General features: G+C 37.7%; 1 protein-coding gene across 1 annotated transcript in view; it reads right to left on the reverse strand.

The window, feature by feature from the left end:
- The window catches only part of UTP20 (UTP20 small subunit processome component), a 95,847-nt gene that overhangs the window by 51,578 nt on the left and 26,743 nt on the right, over positions 1–17,526 (reverse strand). The window contains exons 19-25 of the mRNA XM_044227214.1: positions 16,989–17,065; positions 14,265–14,344; positions 13,786–14,026; positions 9,741–9,926; positions 5,379–5,469; positions 4,286–4,371; positions 3,564–3,689 (exon numbers count right to left, since the gene is read on the reverse strand). Coding sequence (XP_044083149.1) covers positions 3,564–3,689; positions 4,286–4,371; positions 5,379–5,469; positions 9,741–9,926; positions 13,786–14,026; positions 14,265–14,344; positions 16,989–17,065 — 887 coding nt within the window. The remainder of the gene's footprint in view (positions 1–3,563; positions 3,690–4,285; positions 4,372–5,378; positions 5,470–9,740; positions 9,927–13,785; positions 14,027–14,264; positions 14,345–16,988; positions 17,066–17,526) is intronic.

Genomic DNA, 17,526 nt, shown 5'->3' on the forward strand with positions numbered 1-17,526 from the left:
AACACAATACTAGTCATTCTGTTTTCCTAAGAGGCTAGAATAGCAGCAATAAGACAGACTTGAAAGGTTATTATAAAACAAGTAAGGATGAAAATAGAAATTAGATATTTAACATAGAAAAATCAGAAAAACGGGGTGCCTGGATGGCTCAGTGGGTTAAAGCCTCTGCCTTCAGCTCAGGTCATGATCCCAGGGTTCTGGGATCTAGCCCTGCACTGGGCTCTCTGCTCGGCAGGGAGCCTGCTTCCCCCCCCACCCCTCTCTCTGCCTGCCTCTCTGCCTACTTGTGATCTCTGTCTGTAAAGTAAATTAATAAAATCTTAAAAAAAAAAAATCAGAAAAACAAGAGCAACAACAACAAAAACACCCCCAAGCAATAACAAGGCTGAGGGAAGCCGGAAGAAGGAAATAATAAAGATAAAAGCCGAAAGGTGGTTCTATGTAGGAGGAAAAAAGCAGTAAAATAGGCAAGCCAAATTAAAATGAAAATACATAGATTAAAAGGAAATAAGTGAATATAATGTTAAGTAAAATAAGGAAACCAGAAAGTCTTAAATGCGTAATCTTCTGGAAAAGAAAAGAAAACAAAACAAATAAGCAAAAGGAACTTAAGAAGTTAGAAACCTGAATAGAACTAATCATAAGTAAACATGGAACCCATATAGTTTTTCAAATGAATTTTTTAAATTTTCAAGGAAAACATTCTCATGCTATAAAGTTTCATAGCTAAGAGGAAGAAGGGACAGTCCTTTCTCTTTTCTGAAGGCGGTATAATTGTGATATTGAGATGGGTTGAAGAACAAAAATAAAAGTATAAAATTATATATTGATTTTGCTTACAGATGTAAAACCCATTTCTTTAAATACAGTATCCAGTGCTGCATTAAAACGATATTAAAGCCAAATAAAGACTTATCCCAAGAATGCAAGAATCACTAGTAAAGCCTATTGGGCTGATATAGATCAATGGCTCACAGAAAAAGTTAATATAATCATTTTAATACATGCTTAATAGGCATTCTAATAAAATTCAACTATCCATTCCTGATAAAATACCGCCTAGTGATAGGACTGACTTACTTTCTTAGTATGACAAATGTTAATTTATAATAAATGTTACTACTTTAACATTCAAAATTGGAACCCAGTGGTTTTTAAACTTTTCAATATTAGGACCCCTTTATGCTTTTAAACATTTTTGAGGTCTCCAAAGAGCTTTTGTGTATGTAAGTTTTATCTATCGATATTTATCTTGGTAGAAATTAAAATGAGTTAACATAAAAATTTTAATGAAAAATAATTTTATTTTCCAAATCTCTCCCCACCAAAAATAGTGAGTCTAAAGGCATGTTTTACTTTCTTTTTTTCACATTTCTTTATCGTCTTGCTTATTGGAAAATAACTAGATTTTCCTGTTTCTGTAGTCAATCAACTGTAACATATTATAGTTGAAGAAAATCCAGCCTTAAATAGATATGCAGTTGAAGAAAGGAAAAACTATTTTGTAAGCTTTCAGGTAATTCTTTGATCATTGTGGATATCCCACTTTGATACTACACCAAACTTCAACAAGTGATTATTTCTTAAATATTATTTATTTATTTATTTGACAGACAGAGATGACAAGGAGGCAGAGAGGCAGGCAGAGAGAAGTGGTAGGGGGAAGCAGGCTCCCCACTGAGCAGAGAGCCTGATGTGGGACTCGATCCCAGGACCCTGGGATCATGACCTGAGCCGATGGCAGAGGCTTTAACCCACTGAGCCACCCAGGCGCCCCAACAAGTGATTATTTCTTAAAGGCTGGTTGCAATGCAGAATCTGAAACCATATTAAGAAGCTTTGTGATCTGTTACGTTAAAATCCGTCTATCTATCTTGCACTTTGAATGGATCTTTAGCCATAAATGATTCTGTAACCTGCATCAGTTATCTGGAAAACATGCCATTCTATGAGACAACTCGTATTCACAGAGTTATGCACACTTCCTACTTTGTCATATAAAACAATAAAAAGACAAGTACTTAGTGCTTAAGATTCACCAAGAACATTAAATGAAACTAGCTTTTTTTCTTTTCTTTTTTTTTTTTTAACTCCAGGTTGTGGTAATGAAGCCACTGTCCTGGTAAGTGTTAAGGCAGCACCAGTTTTACCCACTCTTTGTTTTGTGATGTCAGCACAAACATAGGCACCATGGAAAAAGGTAAATTCTTAGTAGTATTCTAAAAAAAGCTCCTACCTCTTGGACCCCCTGAAAGCATCTCATTGACAGCCCCTGACAAGAAGGAACAGACGGAATTTTAAGAAGGGCTGCTCTAGAATCATTACTGTTAAATCCAGTAGCAAGACAGGGATAACTACAAACACTACCAGCACTGCTAATTCTGCTATGCTGTGTAGATTACCTATGTAAATTAAAAGACAGAAAAAAGAGTTGTTTTTTTTTTTTTAAATCATAAAAGAATGCAAAATTAACTTGACTAACATTTTCTACAGGCCATGGGGTTTACCTTCTGGCAGGGGAGACAAGTGGTAAGTAGGAGGCTATGTCACACGATTGTGAGGAAAAATAAAGCAAGGTCAGGGACTAATGGGTGAATAGAGGAAGGTGCAATTTTACACAAGGTAACAGAGGAAGGCATCCTGACAATACGACATTTGAGGAGAATGAGTGAAAAAGAAGAGCTAGTGGTCATGTGTTCCAAGCATAGGGAACAGCAGGTCCGTCACAGAAGTGGGCTTTGAGGGAAGGTGGCAGCAAATGCGTGGTGTGGCTGGCTGGACAGGCAGTCGGCAGCTAGGTCATACCAGGCCTTTCTACTTTATTCCCATTAAAATGGAAACTCAAAGGGTTGTTTTTTTTTTTTTCCTTCCCCCCACTTTAAAAAAAAAAAAAAAGATTTTATTTATTTATTTGAGAGAGAGCAGAGGGAGTGGGAGGCAGAAAAAGAGGGAGAAGCAGGGTGTCCAGGGAGCAGGGAGACCAACCTGGGACTCGATCCCAGGACCCTGAGATCAAAGCCCAAGAAAAAGGCAAATGCTTAACTGACGGAGCCACCCAGGCACCTCCTCAAAGGGTTTTTTTAAATAGGAAACTAACACTTTGATGACTGTTACTGTTAACTTTTTCAACCAAGAAAATCCATTAAAAACAATTAAAACTAATAAGAAAGGTTTGTAATGTGGATGATTAAATAATGAACACCAAAAATCAATAGCTTTTATATCTCATAGTTATATACCCAATGAATTATTTTTACTATTTCTCAATAATAAAGCTTAGAGGAACAGAGGATTTAATTTTAACATTACTGTTGAAATGACTCCATGGCAAAATCTTTCTTAATGTTAGGAACAAAATATTTTAAAGTAAGTCTCTATAACAATTTGATTTCCTCAAAAGGTTCAATTAAAAAAATCAAAATAAAATAAGTTTTTTTATAACAAAATTAAATAAACAAAATAAAATTTAAAAAATCATAATCCCTGCAAAAATCATAGTGGTATATTCACAATTGTTTTTGTAATCAACTTGTAAACAAATCAGTTTTAAACAGTGTAAATACCTCATCAGAATAGGAAACAGATCGGCTCGGTGGGCTGTTTTCACTACTGTATTGTCTTCAGAAATGCTAAAATGTACAATCTCTTCCTTAAAACTTTTGTCTTCAAGCAATCTTTGTAAGTTTTCCCTTTAAAAATGGAATATAGCACAAATCATCGCTTAATAATCAATGGTACTTTAAAAAATGCAATGTAGAACAGCAATATGTATAACTGAAATTGAAATATCTATGTTGATATGAAATGAAATAAAAATATCTATGTTGTGGTTGACACCTATAAAGGAAAATTTTCACAAAATGACAAGTTTTCAAATTTTAAAAGGTAAAAGTGATTATGAGGAATTAAGACTTAGCCAATAATTCAGCTGTTTAAAAGAGATTAATATAAAAGCTTTCTTCAGTTCTTATTGAGAGTGAATCATTATGATTCCCTACGTAATCATTAAGATTTTGACATTACTAAAGCAACAAAAAATGATATAATCTTCTCAACACATACTTATCAATTAGTAGTCTCTTTACTACCTTATTATCTATGGAGAAAAATTTTTAATACACAAACACACTTTCAATTTTCATTTCTTATCTGAAAATAGCATTATGACTATAGTAGAAAAAGGAAATTTCCAGGCCTTCAGAAAATTATTTTAGAAAAGGCTCTCAAGGCAGAAAGATAAAAACCAGCCAAGGAAAGCGCATTTCTTTAGCTTCGAGTAACTTACCTGTAAGGGAGGATATGTGGATGCTTATATGTCATTATACAATCCAAGGTTATTTTTTGCACCATTTGATCTTGATGTAGCAACAACTAAGAATGATATTTTATAAAATAAATTAATGAAGTCACATATACACACACCATGGGATAGTAATTTACTTGTGTTAATTTGCTAAACTAGGTTTCTTATCATCTAAATTTTTAGATGTGGGTTAAAGCTGATTGCTGACAAGAGCCTTACATCCTCCTGGAGGTACAGCCAGCATGAATAGAACACATGCTAAATGGAACTAAATGGAAACAAAACTCTGACCCCTGAATCCCATATGACAGACCCTCCAAATCCCTTCATAAATTTGAGTTTACAGCAGGGCTGGTCCTGTGATGAGGGAAAGCTCCCGCAATGCTGTGAAAGCTATAGCGGTCAGTAAGATGCCAGGAAAGAAGACCCTGGCCTTGAGCCTTTCAGGTCAGTTAAGTTAAGAATTCTGCTTCTTGCAGTTTTGAACTCCAGCTTTATAAACAAACTGTATCTGAATTATGGGCAGAACAAAGATAAGTTCTGCTGAAATCATGGAAGTTCCACCTAAAAAACATCCAAATGAAAAAAGGAAATTTTGTTTCCCCAGATGGCTTAGAATGACATCCAATGTTTACTCTGCTTCTGACATAAAAATTTTTTTTTCTGCAATCTTTTCTGTAACTGAAGATCTTGTTATTGTGAATGCAACAGATTCTTATTCCAACTATCAGCTTTCACTCAGTGTAATAGATCCTGAAATCCCAGCACTGCGTAAGGCTAATTTACTTAGAAACGAAAAGTAGCTACCTTTTTCTGGCGTAACCTCCACTGTTAATACAGCTGATCAATGTTTAGTCACCCAAAATTTCTTTAAAATTAACAATTATTAGTATAGTCTAAAACTGCTTCTCAGGATGTAGAAAATAATTATTAATTTTTAAAACACTGTACTTAAAATGCATACACGGGCCCAACTCATCAACAATTATTAAAAAGCTAAAAATGATTTTGGTAAAGTAAATAAATGACAGAAAAGTCAAAAAGAATGGCTATGGCAAGGATTTATTTTGCTTACCTGAAGATACAGTTCATATAATTTGGATTCCAGGTATAAGGCTCGTGGATTTGAAAACTTAGAGAAAACTTGCAAATGAGCAATTAATTGCCTAAAAAAACAAAACCAAAACCCATAGGTTAATACAGAATTATTAAAGAACAGAGACTTCCTTTTTTTCTTTTTTAGCCAGAGGGAGAGAGAGCACATGCATGTGGGGTGGGGTGGGGGCTCAGGGAGAGGGAGAGAGAATCCCAAGCAGGTATAACACCCAGTGCGGAGCCCAATGCAAGGCTCCATCTCGTGAGCTTTAGTTTATGACCTGAGCTGAAATGAAGAGTTGGATGCTCAACTAACTGCCACCCAGGTGCCCTCAGAGGTTTTCTTTCCCTTTTTTTTTTTTTTTTTTAAGATTTTATTTATTTATTGGAGACAGAGAGCATGACAGAGAGAGCACGAGCCAAGGAGGAGGGGCCGAGGGAGAGGGAGAGGCAGACTCTGTTGAGCAGGGAGCCCAATGTGGGTCTCGATTCCTGGACCCCTGAGACCATGACCTGAACTGAAGGCAGATGATTAACTGACTGAGCCACCCAGCACCTCATCCCCAGAGATTTTCTTCAGATGACAGTGCCCATCAATTTTAGTCTGACAAATATACCAAACGCCTGCTAACTATACAAAGAAGCTTAAATTATTCTCCAGAAATTCTAACTCTCAGGCTGCCTTCCCCTGAAATCTAGGCTCCCCCACCCCAGAAAATCATTCAGGATGTGTTCAGAATGCTTTAAATTAAACCAGACATAGAAGGAAGTAATCAAAACAGTGATATATTTGCAAAGTTGAACACAGAAAATTTCTGGAGTGATTCCTTATCTAGTTTCTATGCAGTAGACAGGAAGGTGGTAAAATATATTCTTCCTCATTTTCATATGACATAAACACTGATGTCAGGAAGCAGAAGTCCATATTTGATAACCACAGCTTTTGCTTACTAAGAAGGAAGAAGAAAGAACAACACACTGTGGTCAAAAGTTAAATATGGAGATGTGACTCCAAGCCAATGACATCATCCACTACAAGAGACCAAGAGAGCTTCTACTATAATTACTCACTTGACTTCTTCCAGAAAGCTTTAAAAACACTTAGGAAACAAACTGTTTTCTCTCTGTTTATAATTGGTAAGATGTATTAGGGCTTTAAAGAAAAAACCCAAATGAATAAATTAACAATTTGGAGAGGTTTTATTTCCCTGTCTCAGGAACAAAAGCAGGGAGAATGAAGAGACAGAAACCAAGCTGCATTGTGTGGTACTGACTTTGAGGAAAGTGGCTGAATGCTTCAGAGTCTCATTTTCCTCATCTTGACAAAGACAAGATCACCTGGACTTTGTGTAAGGATTGAATGAAAAAATAAGAATTGCAGGGCCTCTGTTCCTAAAAGTTTAGTAAATAATGCTCTTCTTTGCTCTTGGGCAGAAAAACGCACAACTGTAAAAATCCTACGGTTAGGGGCACCTGGGTGGCTCAGGCGGTTAAGCGTCTGCCTTCGGCTCTGGTCATGATCCCGGGGTCCTGAGATCGAGCCCCGTGTCAGACTCCCTGCTCAGCGTGGAGTCTGCTTCTCCCTCTCCCTCTGCAGGCCCCCTCCTCGTGCACTCTCTCACTCTGTCAAATAAATAAATAAAAATCTTAAAAAAAAAATCCTACTGGTTATTACAGAGAAAATAATCTGGAAGTTATGACCTTCTTACATATGATACAGAAATGGGGGTAAGGTAGCACTTCTGCTTATATTTAGCTTAAATGCCTATGATGGTTAGTCTTATGTGTCAACTGGTCTAAATTATAGTAGTTAATCAGAACATTAAATTGCATGTAATGAAAGACTAATCTATGTATTGCAATTATTTATCTTGTAGATGTTCACACTTAAAATCAGTTGACTTTAAATAAAGAGGATTAAGCAGAGTTGCACAGCGGAAGTGTGCTGGGCCCATAAATAAAGAGGATTACCTCCAATAATGTGGATCAGCCTCATCCATGAGGTCTGAAGAGCAAAAAGTGGTGTCTCCCAGAGAAGAAGGAATTCTGCCACAAGACTGTGGCATAGGAATCCTAGTCTGTGAATTTTGTACTCAAGACTATATAGCACTGGATCCTTCCTAATTTTCCAGCCTGCTCTCTTCCTCATTTTCCAGCCTGCTTCTGGACCTGTTGGCTCCCATAATCATGTGAGTCAATTCCATAAAATAGATCTCTTTATCCACACACACACATACAAACACACACACACACACACCACACATACACACACCCCTTCATCCTCTTGGTCTGCTTCTCTGGAGAGCTCTGACTGATACAATGTCCCTATACACTTACCACTGAGTCCTTACAGTTTTACAAATAAACTTTTAAAACTTTCTTTCAAAACATCCATTCCTTCCCCCCAACATTTATTATATTTTTATGAGCCATGTAGCCTTAAAGAGCCAAAGAGAGGGGCACCTGAGTGGCTCAGTCAGTTAAGCATTGGACTTGCGATCTCAACTTAGATCTTGATCTCAGGGTTGTTGAGTTCAAGCCCCACCTTGGGCTCCACGCCCAGGGTGGAGACTATAAAAAAAAAAAAAAAAAAAGCCAAAGAGAACAGAAACCAGTTTCCATGTTTTCAATAAATACTTGCCAGTGAGATGCATATTCCATGAAAGATTATAAATTTGGGATTATGAATGTACTGAGGTGGCACTAGGAATGTGTGGCACTAGGAATGTGATTACCAATTTACTCACCTTTTCAATGGCATATGTTAGCAATATTTTAAGTTTTGCTACAAGGGGCAGAAAAATTAAGATGTGGACCTCATCCTTAGAGACTTTCTGATTTACAAGGCAGATCTATAAAAAATTAACGAATATCCAAGGAAAGGAGAGGCACCATGATAGAGGCATGGATCGCTCTTCGAAAGTCTGAAGCCGAGTTAAGAGAACTTTCAGTTTAGAAGACAAGAAAAGCTTCAGTGAAGAAGCAGCAGAGGAACTGTTTCTGGAAGTATAAGCAGAATTTCAGTTGGCAGAAATGAGTCAAGGGCATAGCAGAAAGGGGAACACACAGCAAAGGTCCAGGAGTGAGAAACGAAGAGGCATGACTGGATAGATAGCTTATTCATTTGTTCATCAAAGATGAGGACTCATCTTCTGCTAGCTATTTGCTGAGGACATGAAGAACAAAATAGCAGTCTTTGTCTGACAGGGAGTAGGAGGGGACAGAACGCTCAAGAGATCTGCCAGGTAGAAACAGAAGGAACTACAGTTTCAGGACGTGCGGCCACGTTCTTTCTTGCCCCGGGGCCTTACACACTGTTTCCATTGGCTGGCAGAGTCTTTCCCTGCCCCAGCTGCCTGGCCGACTTTCATCTTTCAGCTTCAGTGGGGCCCTCTCCTTTTTAACAGTCTTCTAGTGGTAAAATAAGTCACTTTTTTAGTATATTCCTATAACGCCTTGTTTTTTGTTGTTGTTTTTGTTTTTGTATCTGTCCTGCCCTTGAACTCCTTTAGAAATACTTCTGTGAAAAAATTTGACCAAGCATCAGACTGTGCTTCCTATGCAGTGGAAGCTAAGTACCCTTCATCTTTGCAGCCCAACCCTTAGCAGAAGGTACTCAATACCGCTGCTGAATGGATGAACCAATAAATGGCTTGTGGGAAGACTCAACAAATGCGTGCATCAGACTGAGATCCTAAGTTTTAAAATAACACGGTAGCACCAGTACACTGGATCCTTGCTGCCCCAATGCAGTCTTCAAGTACGCTGCAAGAACTTCTGCAAGCCTGATCACCTCCACTCTTTCCAAGGTTTCTTAACAATTTAGGTAAATGAACAACCCACAGAACAGGAAAGAGAATGTAAAAGCATGAGGAAAAAAAGGCAGCCAGGCAAGAACTCAAAAGGCCAAGTAAAAGTGCTGACACGTTTATTTATAAGAGAAGAGATGTTCCATTATGTGGTCCCCCAGCACAGAAACACGACACCTGGTGCCATCAACGTGAAGGACAAAGGTCAAAGAGCATTCAAACACTCCAGGCCCACTGCTCTCAATGTAAAAACAACTTATGATTAGATGACCCCCAAAGTCCCTCTAATTCTAACAGTCTGAGGCTAAATAAGAAAAAAATAAGTAATAACAAGCAAGTAACCAAAAAACTCTGAAGACAGGACATTTTCTTTGGGCTGTAAAAGACAATCTCCAGGATATATAGCACTTATGTAAGTAATTATCTGGGTGGTTCACCTTGTCCAAGGCTCTGTCGCACACAGGCCATCAGAGGTCTCTTCCCATTTCTCCTAGAACCTTGGACCTATGGTCTGTCAGCAGCGCTGAACTTACTTTGCTGCAGCTCTTCTTGTCTTTCTCTTGTGAGAGGGTTCATCCACGGGCGCCACCTCTTCCTCCAGCTCTTCGGCATCTCCAGCAGCAGGTTCCTCTCCTACTTCTTCTGCTGCCTCGCCTTTGGCTTTCCTTCGCAGATCCTGGGTCGGAGCCACTTGTAGGTCTGCCGGGTAATACTCATTGCTATAGTGGAAAGAGAGGAAGCCCAATTTCCTCACTCTGTTCATGGCAGCTGGATGCACGGCCACGGTTCAGAGTCAGGCACGGAGGAGTCATCAGCGGCACCTTAGCCATGCCTCCTCACTTAGTCTTTTTTTATTCAGCCCCGCTTAAGTACCCTATTTGACAAATCTACCACTAATGGCAGTTATGCTTTTAAAAAATCCCACTGTTAAAAATATTTTGGACTGAGTTGAAATCAGTCTCCCTGCTTTTGGAACCATAACTGGAGGAAGTGGTATAGGGTAGGATTATATTAAATAACTAATTAAAGTATAGCATTAAGAACATGTTGGTCACTTTCCACCAGAAACATTCTGCTTTGCCAATGTCCTTCTGCAAAAACACAGTGCTGCAACGAAATTCAGTCCTCTGGATGTGGTCTGGTAAGACAGATGGAATGGTCAACTCTGTTGCTTTAGGGGGCAGTCACAACATGACACAGACTCAAACTGAACGTACAGGCCATGAAAATCAGTAAGTCTTTACCTTTTGTCTCTTCAAACTAAGCTTGTGCAATTGGTATTCACATTTATTTTTATTAAATTCTATCCTTTTAATTGTGGCCCACTGTTTTAAGTAACTAATATCATCTTGAAGGCTGTCACATAGTGCACTGGTTTTGTGTCACTTTAATTCATTCATTCAGCAGTTATTCATAGGTCCTCACTCAAAAATAAACTGATAAAATAACATGTTTGAGGACAGCAACCTACCAACACATAGAAGAAACTCCAGGGTAACACATGTTCAACTCCAGGTTAGTACATTAAATGATACCTGGAGAGCTGGGATGCTAAACCATATTCAGCTTTGTATTCTCACCCAGCAGGATCCAGCACTTAACACATTAAAAAGGGATGAGTGAATTAAAATGAACAAAGTTGCTCTGTCAGTTATAAACCATACCATCATCTACTTAATGACATCCCTGCTATATTCTCAACACTCAATTAACCTTACAGGACATATTTGTTTAAACCTTTTCTCTATGCACAGCATGTTCACTCACATTGGTTAAGTGAGATAACTCACACAGAGCGCTTATAGGAGTGCTCCTAGTACACAGCAAGTACTCATTAAACGTCACCTATTATCGGCATATTATTGTCATTGTTAGTCATTCTTACTTCTGCTTTGGTTTCTTCAAAGAATGGTTACGAGGGATTCACAAATTCTAATACGGAATTATTTGAAACATACTTAGAAATATAAATGTCAGATCAAAAACTAAAATATAAAATAAAATAAAAGCCCATAATATATTTTGAAGTTGGAATTAAAGGTGACATTTGAGTTTTTACTTGGCTTGGATCATCTATAAAAGTACTCGCTACAGGTAATCATTGCCAACTAATTTTAAATATTTTAAAAAATTGTGTATCTTTTTAAAAAAAATTGTGTCTTTGGTCTCTAAGTCTTCTTAAACTCAAAACCACCTGTTTTTACAGGCTCCTCTCTCCATCTCTAATAATCCGTTTGTAATCTACTTCTTTCTTAGGAAATAATTTAGAAACTTAACATGGTAAGAAATTTATTTGCTAGTAACACTCTTAGTCCTAGCTTGCATAAAGTATAGCTCTATGCACACAAAACAAATGATAAATATTATTTTAAAATAATATTTATCATTCTTCAAAACAAGGCAACGAAGCTAAACATTACTATTTTCATTCTGTAAGTAAATTAAAGCCTGAGGAGTCAGGTGAAAAACCATTACTCTTCTCCCATGGTATCTACTGATCAGCCCGAATCTTTGCTTATAACCTTTGCCAGAATGAATTATTCATGTAAACTTTTCTACTTATGCATTGGATCCTATCTTAACTATTCAAAGACATGACTCCAGAAATTTTATTCCCTCTCTTGCATTACATATCCCCCTTACCCGTCTCCCCCCCGCCTTCTGGATCATTCATACCAGTATTATAGAAATATATGATGTCTGAATCTTAAATAGCAACCTAGCAAAATCAGCTCTCTGCTCCCACATCTCCCTCCACCCGTCTGCTTCTTTTCTATAAGAACTGTCTATACTTGCTATTTTCATTTTTCTTCTTCATTTCTTTTTAATCTCATTTTAATCAGGCTTTCATCCCTACCAGGTTAACGAAAACAATTCTTGTTAAGGTTACTTCTAAAGCCAACGGTCAAGCCTTATGCTTCATCTGACTGATGCCTCAGACAAGTTTGACCCAACTGATAACTACCTCTTTGAAATACTTTTTTCACTTGGCTCCTGAGGTACTATGCAGTCTTGGTTCCTCCTCTGTCACTCTTTCCTGGCTTCCTTTGCTGGTTCCTTATCTTCAACCTCTGAATATCAGTATCAGTCCTCGGAAGTCCTCTCTCTCTACATTTGCACTTTAGGTGTGGCCTCATCCCGGCTCTCCTAACTTAAAAAATCACCTGTATACTGATGATCCTCAAATTTACAATCTTTAGGCCAAACCTGTCCCGTCAGCTCAAAACTCCAAATTCAACTGCCCACTTAACACCTCTACTTAGATGTCTATTCAATATCCCAATATCAATTATATGGGATAAATGAGCTCCTAATCTTCCCCACAAGCGTGCAAACATCTGCAATCCTCTCAATCTCAATAAATGGTGACTCTCTTCTTCTAGTCACTCAGATCAAACCCTTAAGACACATCCCTAGTTCCTCCCTTCCACCCTCCAGGCCATACTCCTGCCCCAAACACCCATACATCTAATCTGCTGGCTGACCACACCCCATAGGCTGACCGGGTTGCAATCCTTCAAAAATATTTTTTACTGAATTAAAATCCAAGAATATCCAGAATTCAACTACCTTTCATCAGTTGTGCTACGTACAAGGTATAACTAGTACCTGGTACCTTGGTCAGGTCACCATCATTTCTTGCCTGGACTTTTATAATCTCTGAAACTTGTCTCTCTGCTCTGGCCAACCTACAGTCTATTCTCAATATGACAGAAAAATCCTCAAGAAAATTTAAGTCATGCCATCCCTCTATTTTAAACCTTCTAATGGTTTTCCATTTCACTAAGAGAAAAAAACAAAGTCCTTTACGATCACTTAAAGGCCCTACACAGTTTGGTCTCCTGTTAAGTTTCTGCCCTCATTTCCAACTGCTTTCTCCCCAGGGTCACTACTACAGCCACTGAGACTTCCTGGCTATTCCTTGAACAAACCAAGCATGTTGTGTTTTGTAGCCCACTTAACCTACACCTATGGCATTTTCCCATATAAATGAAATGCTACTAGAAAAGATACTTTTTATTGAATGATTAGTACTGTCCTGTACATCACATCCCTTATCTTTAGAGTTTTAAAGTAATCCAACTCTCACACAGCCTACCTAGTCATAATTAAATAATGCTCCAGAAAGTTATTGTTATTCTTTGAGAGTACATTCCCTCAGCATTCTGGGAAACATCAGGAGGCTCACAACAGAGTGGCTGGGCTTGGGTTACTGGAAAATAAAGCCCCAGGCAGGAAATAAAATAACAAACAGGGCAAGAAACAACAAGGACATTATACATTGATCGAATTCAACACGGCCTTTCTTATTTTGTAACCTGTTATTTTTATTTTTAGATTTTTAAATTTAACCTGGAATTTTTATTAACATTATTTATAGGCTGGTGAGAATCTGACTCCTTTAAAATTAAGTGGTGACAAAAACTAGTTCTCTGAGAGCCAGTGCTAAACAGATGTCCATGATTTGAAAACATGACTGACATATAAAAAACTCAGGCTACTTGGAAGCTTAAGACTTCAGACTTCGCAACTTCTCTTCACACTCTACCAGGGATGTTCCTAGGAAGGAATACTTACTTGATAAATCTCAAGAAAAGTGGGGAGAGCTCCCTGGACCGTGGCTCTACCCTCTCTGGGAATTTTGCCAGAGCTCGCCAGAGCAAAAAACGAAAGTTGGTGTGGTCCAGTCTTTCCTGACAGTCAGTTTTCAATGCCAACTGTTTATGATAAAGAGCTCCAACATCCCCTTCCTGAGTCTGCTCCCAGCTTTCATCTCCAATGGACTTCTCATCTCTGACATCATTTTGCAGCTCTTTCTCTGCAAGGAGAAAAGTCATCAGAACCACTAGAGAAATGTTATTATTTGTCCTATGTGTTTCCTCAAGTGAGGACTTTTCTTCTTTTTCTAATATATGAGGAAACAATAAATTGTATCTGAAGGTTTTACCAAGTAATTATTTCTCATTTGTTTCCCCATTCCTGTGCAATAAAGGAGTAAAAAATTAAATAAACAACCTCTTTTCTTCCCAACCTACCCTTTACTTCCCCTTACATACCAGCGTGTATAGCTGCTTTTTCTAGATGTTCATAGTAGACTTTCCAAAATTGCTTATTTTCCATTTCATATGCATGGGAACTAAGAGAAAAGATCACAGAACAGAATATGTGCTATAATCCTTTTTAAAAGACCTCTCACTGGAAAAAAAAAAAAGTGAAAAGATACAACTAAAACTTAAGTAGGTTATCCCTGAATATAGGGCTTAAACAACATTTGTACTTCTTTATATTTTTCAAAATGCTTGCACTGAGCAGGAATTATTATTATTAATTTGAATATAGCCGACACACAATATTAGTTTCAGGTGTACAACTTAGTGACTTCACAAGTTTATTATTTTATGTTATGCTCGCCACAAACGTAGCTGCCAGCTGCTCCATTACATGGCTATTATAATTTCACTGACTGTATTCCTTATGCTCTGTCTTCTGTGACTTCTTCATTCAATAACCGGAAGTCTGTATTGCTCACTCCCCTTCACCCATTTTGCTCAGTCCCATTCCCTCCCCTCTGGCAACCATCAGTTTGTTCTTTGCATTTATAAGTCTAATTCTGCTTTTTGTTTATTTCTTTTGTTGTTGTTTTTTTAAGATTCCATTTACAAGTGGAATCATCTGATATTTATCTCCCTCAGTCTGACTTATTTCACTTAGCATAGGTCCTTCTAAGTCCACTCACATTATCTCAAATGGCATGATCTCTCTCTTTTCCATGGCTGTATAATATTCTATAGAATACATACACCACATCCTTCTTATCCATTCATTTACTGATGGACAACTTAGGTTGCTTCCATATCTTGGCTATTGTAAATAACGTTGCAGCAAACATATATCTTTTTGAACTAGTGTTTTTGTTTTCTTTGGTAAATTCCCAGTAGTGGAAACACTGAATCATATGGTATTTCTATTTTTAATTTTTTGAAGAGGAATTATTTTTATACTCATAAAATACTGAAGGGTATTTTTAAAAATCTAAGCAGACTCCTATAAGTAGACTATTTTTAAAGGTACAATATAATGGGAACAGGGCATCAGGCATGAGGTATATGGCACAGTGAAGAAAGGAGAAGACTTGAGAGAAAATTGTTTGTTCAAAGCTAATGTTAAGTGTTGGTTTTTCCGCCACCAAATTAAAATATATTTATTGTTAACAAAAAGGCAAATAAAAACTACATGAAACATGCATACCTTTCAAAATTTGAAGAGACGGAGCACGTAAATGTTTGCATTATCTCGTATCTTAGCAACATTAGCTCAAAATGTTTCAATTCTTTCTGCCAATAATTTTCCAAGAATATGATTTTTTTTTTCCTGTTCCTAATATTTTATTGGTTACCTCTAGGCCTGTGCTTAACCAAATGGACTCCAAGGAGGGGGTCAACATTCACCAGCACCCATTTTTTTTGTTGTTGTTGTTTTGTTTTTTTTACATTTGGAGATTAGACACCATCTTTAATAATGCCACAGCCCAATACCTTTTTATTGCTATAGCGGGTTGTGATTAAGAGTGTGTGAGTGTGTCTATGTTAGGTGTTTGTGTTCCTGAATAGATGAGGGGCCAGTAGAGGCTCTTACGCAGGTCTTAGCCAACAGCTCTACCGAGCAGCAACCTGAAGACAGTCTCCATAGTGACACAGGCTGGACTCCTGCCTCCCTTTTTCCTGGCTACTTTTTTCATGCATTCTGAGGCCTGTGACAGTCCAGATTAAAGGGCTTCTTAGCAAAGATCAGTCTCCAGTTCCTAGTCATCCCTGCCTCTGACCACAGGGACGTTCCTGGGTAAAACAGAGATTGTTAGGGAAAGGTGGATAACTGTTATACAAAACTGAATTATATATGTTGTTGACTATACATGACAAATAAACCAGTTTTCAGATAGATGTACCCAACAGGGAGACAGCCAACTAGCCATGGAGAACATTAAAGGCATTCAGTAAGTAAGAAACCAACATTTTTGACAATGGGCTACTGGTAACACATGTATCAGATTCTTCCTTAAGTGCAATAAACAATAAATTAAATTAAGAAGTTGATGTAAGGAAGGCCTTGTTTTCAGCATAATGGTTTGATGGTTCTTAAAGGCAGACATACCGGTTCCAAATTGGAAAGAGATTTGTTTACTCTACTTCTATCAGATAAAAACTGATGGTTAGGGTTCTGAGAAGTCACACATGATGGATCTCTAATCTGACAAAAAGCCAGAGTACCATCTGAAGACAAATGCCTACAAAAGGACAGACTACATACGAGACACAGTATATGTACTTTCTATATGATTATCAATGTCCTTTTTAGAGCTAAGGGAATTTTAGACACTAGACAACTAGGGTTTTAAAAAGTCCTTATTTTTGAACTGAAGTGTGGCTCACTGACTCAATATATATAAAATAGAATTTTGTAATTATTCTATAGTATCTTGTCACTGTAAAAAAAATTCAACAATACAGATGTATCATATAAAGTAGAAAGAGAAAGTCCTCCAAAGTTATTTCACTTCACAAAGAAACATTCAAAGGACATTTGAACTGTTAAGAAACTTGGAGAGAACAGAGAGAATAACTGATGTTTCCTTTTTCTTTACTTTGCCCCAAAAGGATTGGAGCTATAGATACTATACACACCCATTCATTTAAATCACACCTAGAAGAAAAATAATAGTGGCCTGATCACTCTGCCATAGTTAAAAATGTAACGGCTTCATCTGTTTAACCCATGCTTACCTTATGAGTTCAATGACAGGATCCCAGAGGGCACTGAAATTAACATACAACATCCCTAATAAATAACGAAGTGGCACCTGCAATGATAGGAGGCAAGTTCAGTAAATGGGTAATAAACTACAATAGAACACCCCAAAATACAAATATCCCAATTCAGACAACCGGAGGTTGGAAAGAAGCATGTGCTTTAAGGAATAAGTTGTAGGTACCAATCCAAAATTCAGTGTATAATTTTCCAACCCTCCCCAAAACATCGTTTGCTATTTTTTTTTTAAGACTTTATTTATTTATTTGACACACAGACAGAGATCACAAGTAGGAAAAGAAGAAGTCAGATGTTGGGGGAAGCAGGCTCTCCGCTGAGCAGAGAGCCCGACTGATCCCAGGACCCTGAGCCGAAGGCAGAGGCTTAACCCACTGAGCCACCCAGGCGCCCCATGTCACTCACTATTTAACAGAGAAGAATCACTAAAGCAAATTCAAACTCACTCAAGATGTTCACAAAGGACATAGCATTAGAATCAACAGACTTAACTCA

This window comes from Neovison vison, chromosome 12 (assembly GCF_020171115.1).
Source record: "Neovison vison isolate M4711 chromosome 12, ASM_NN_V1, whole genome shotgun sequence".
NCBI lineage: Eukaryota > Metazoa > Chordata > Mammalia > Carnivora > Mustelidae > Neogale > Neogale vison.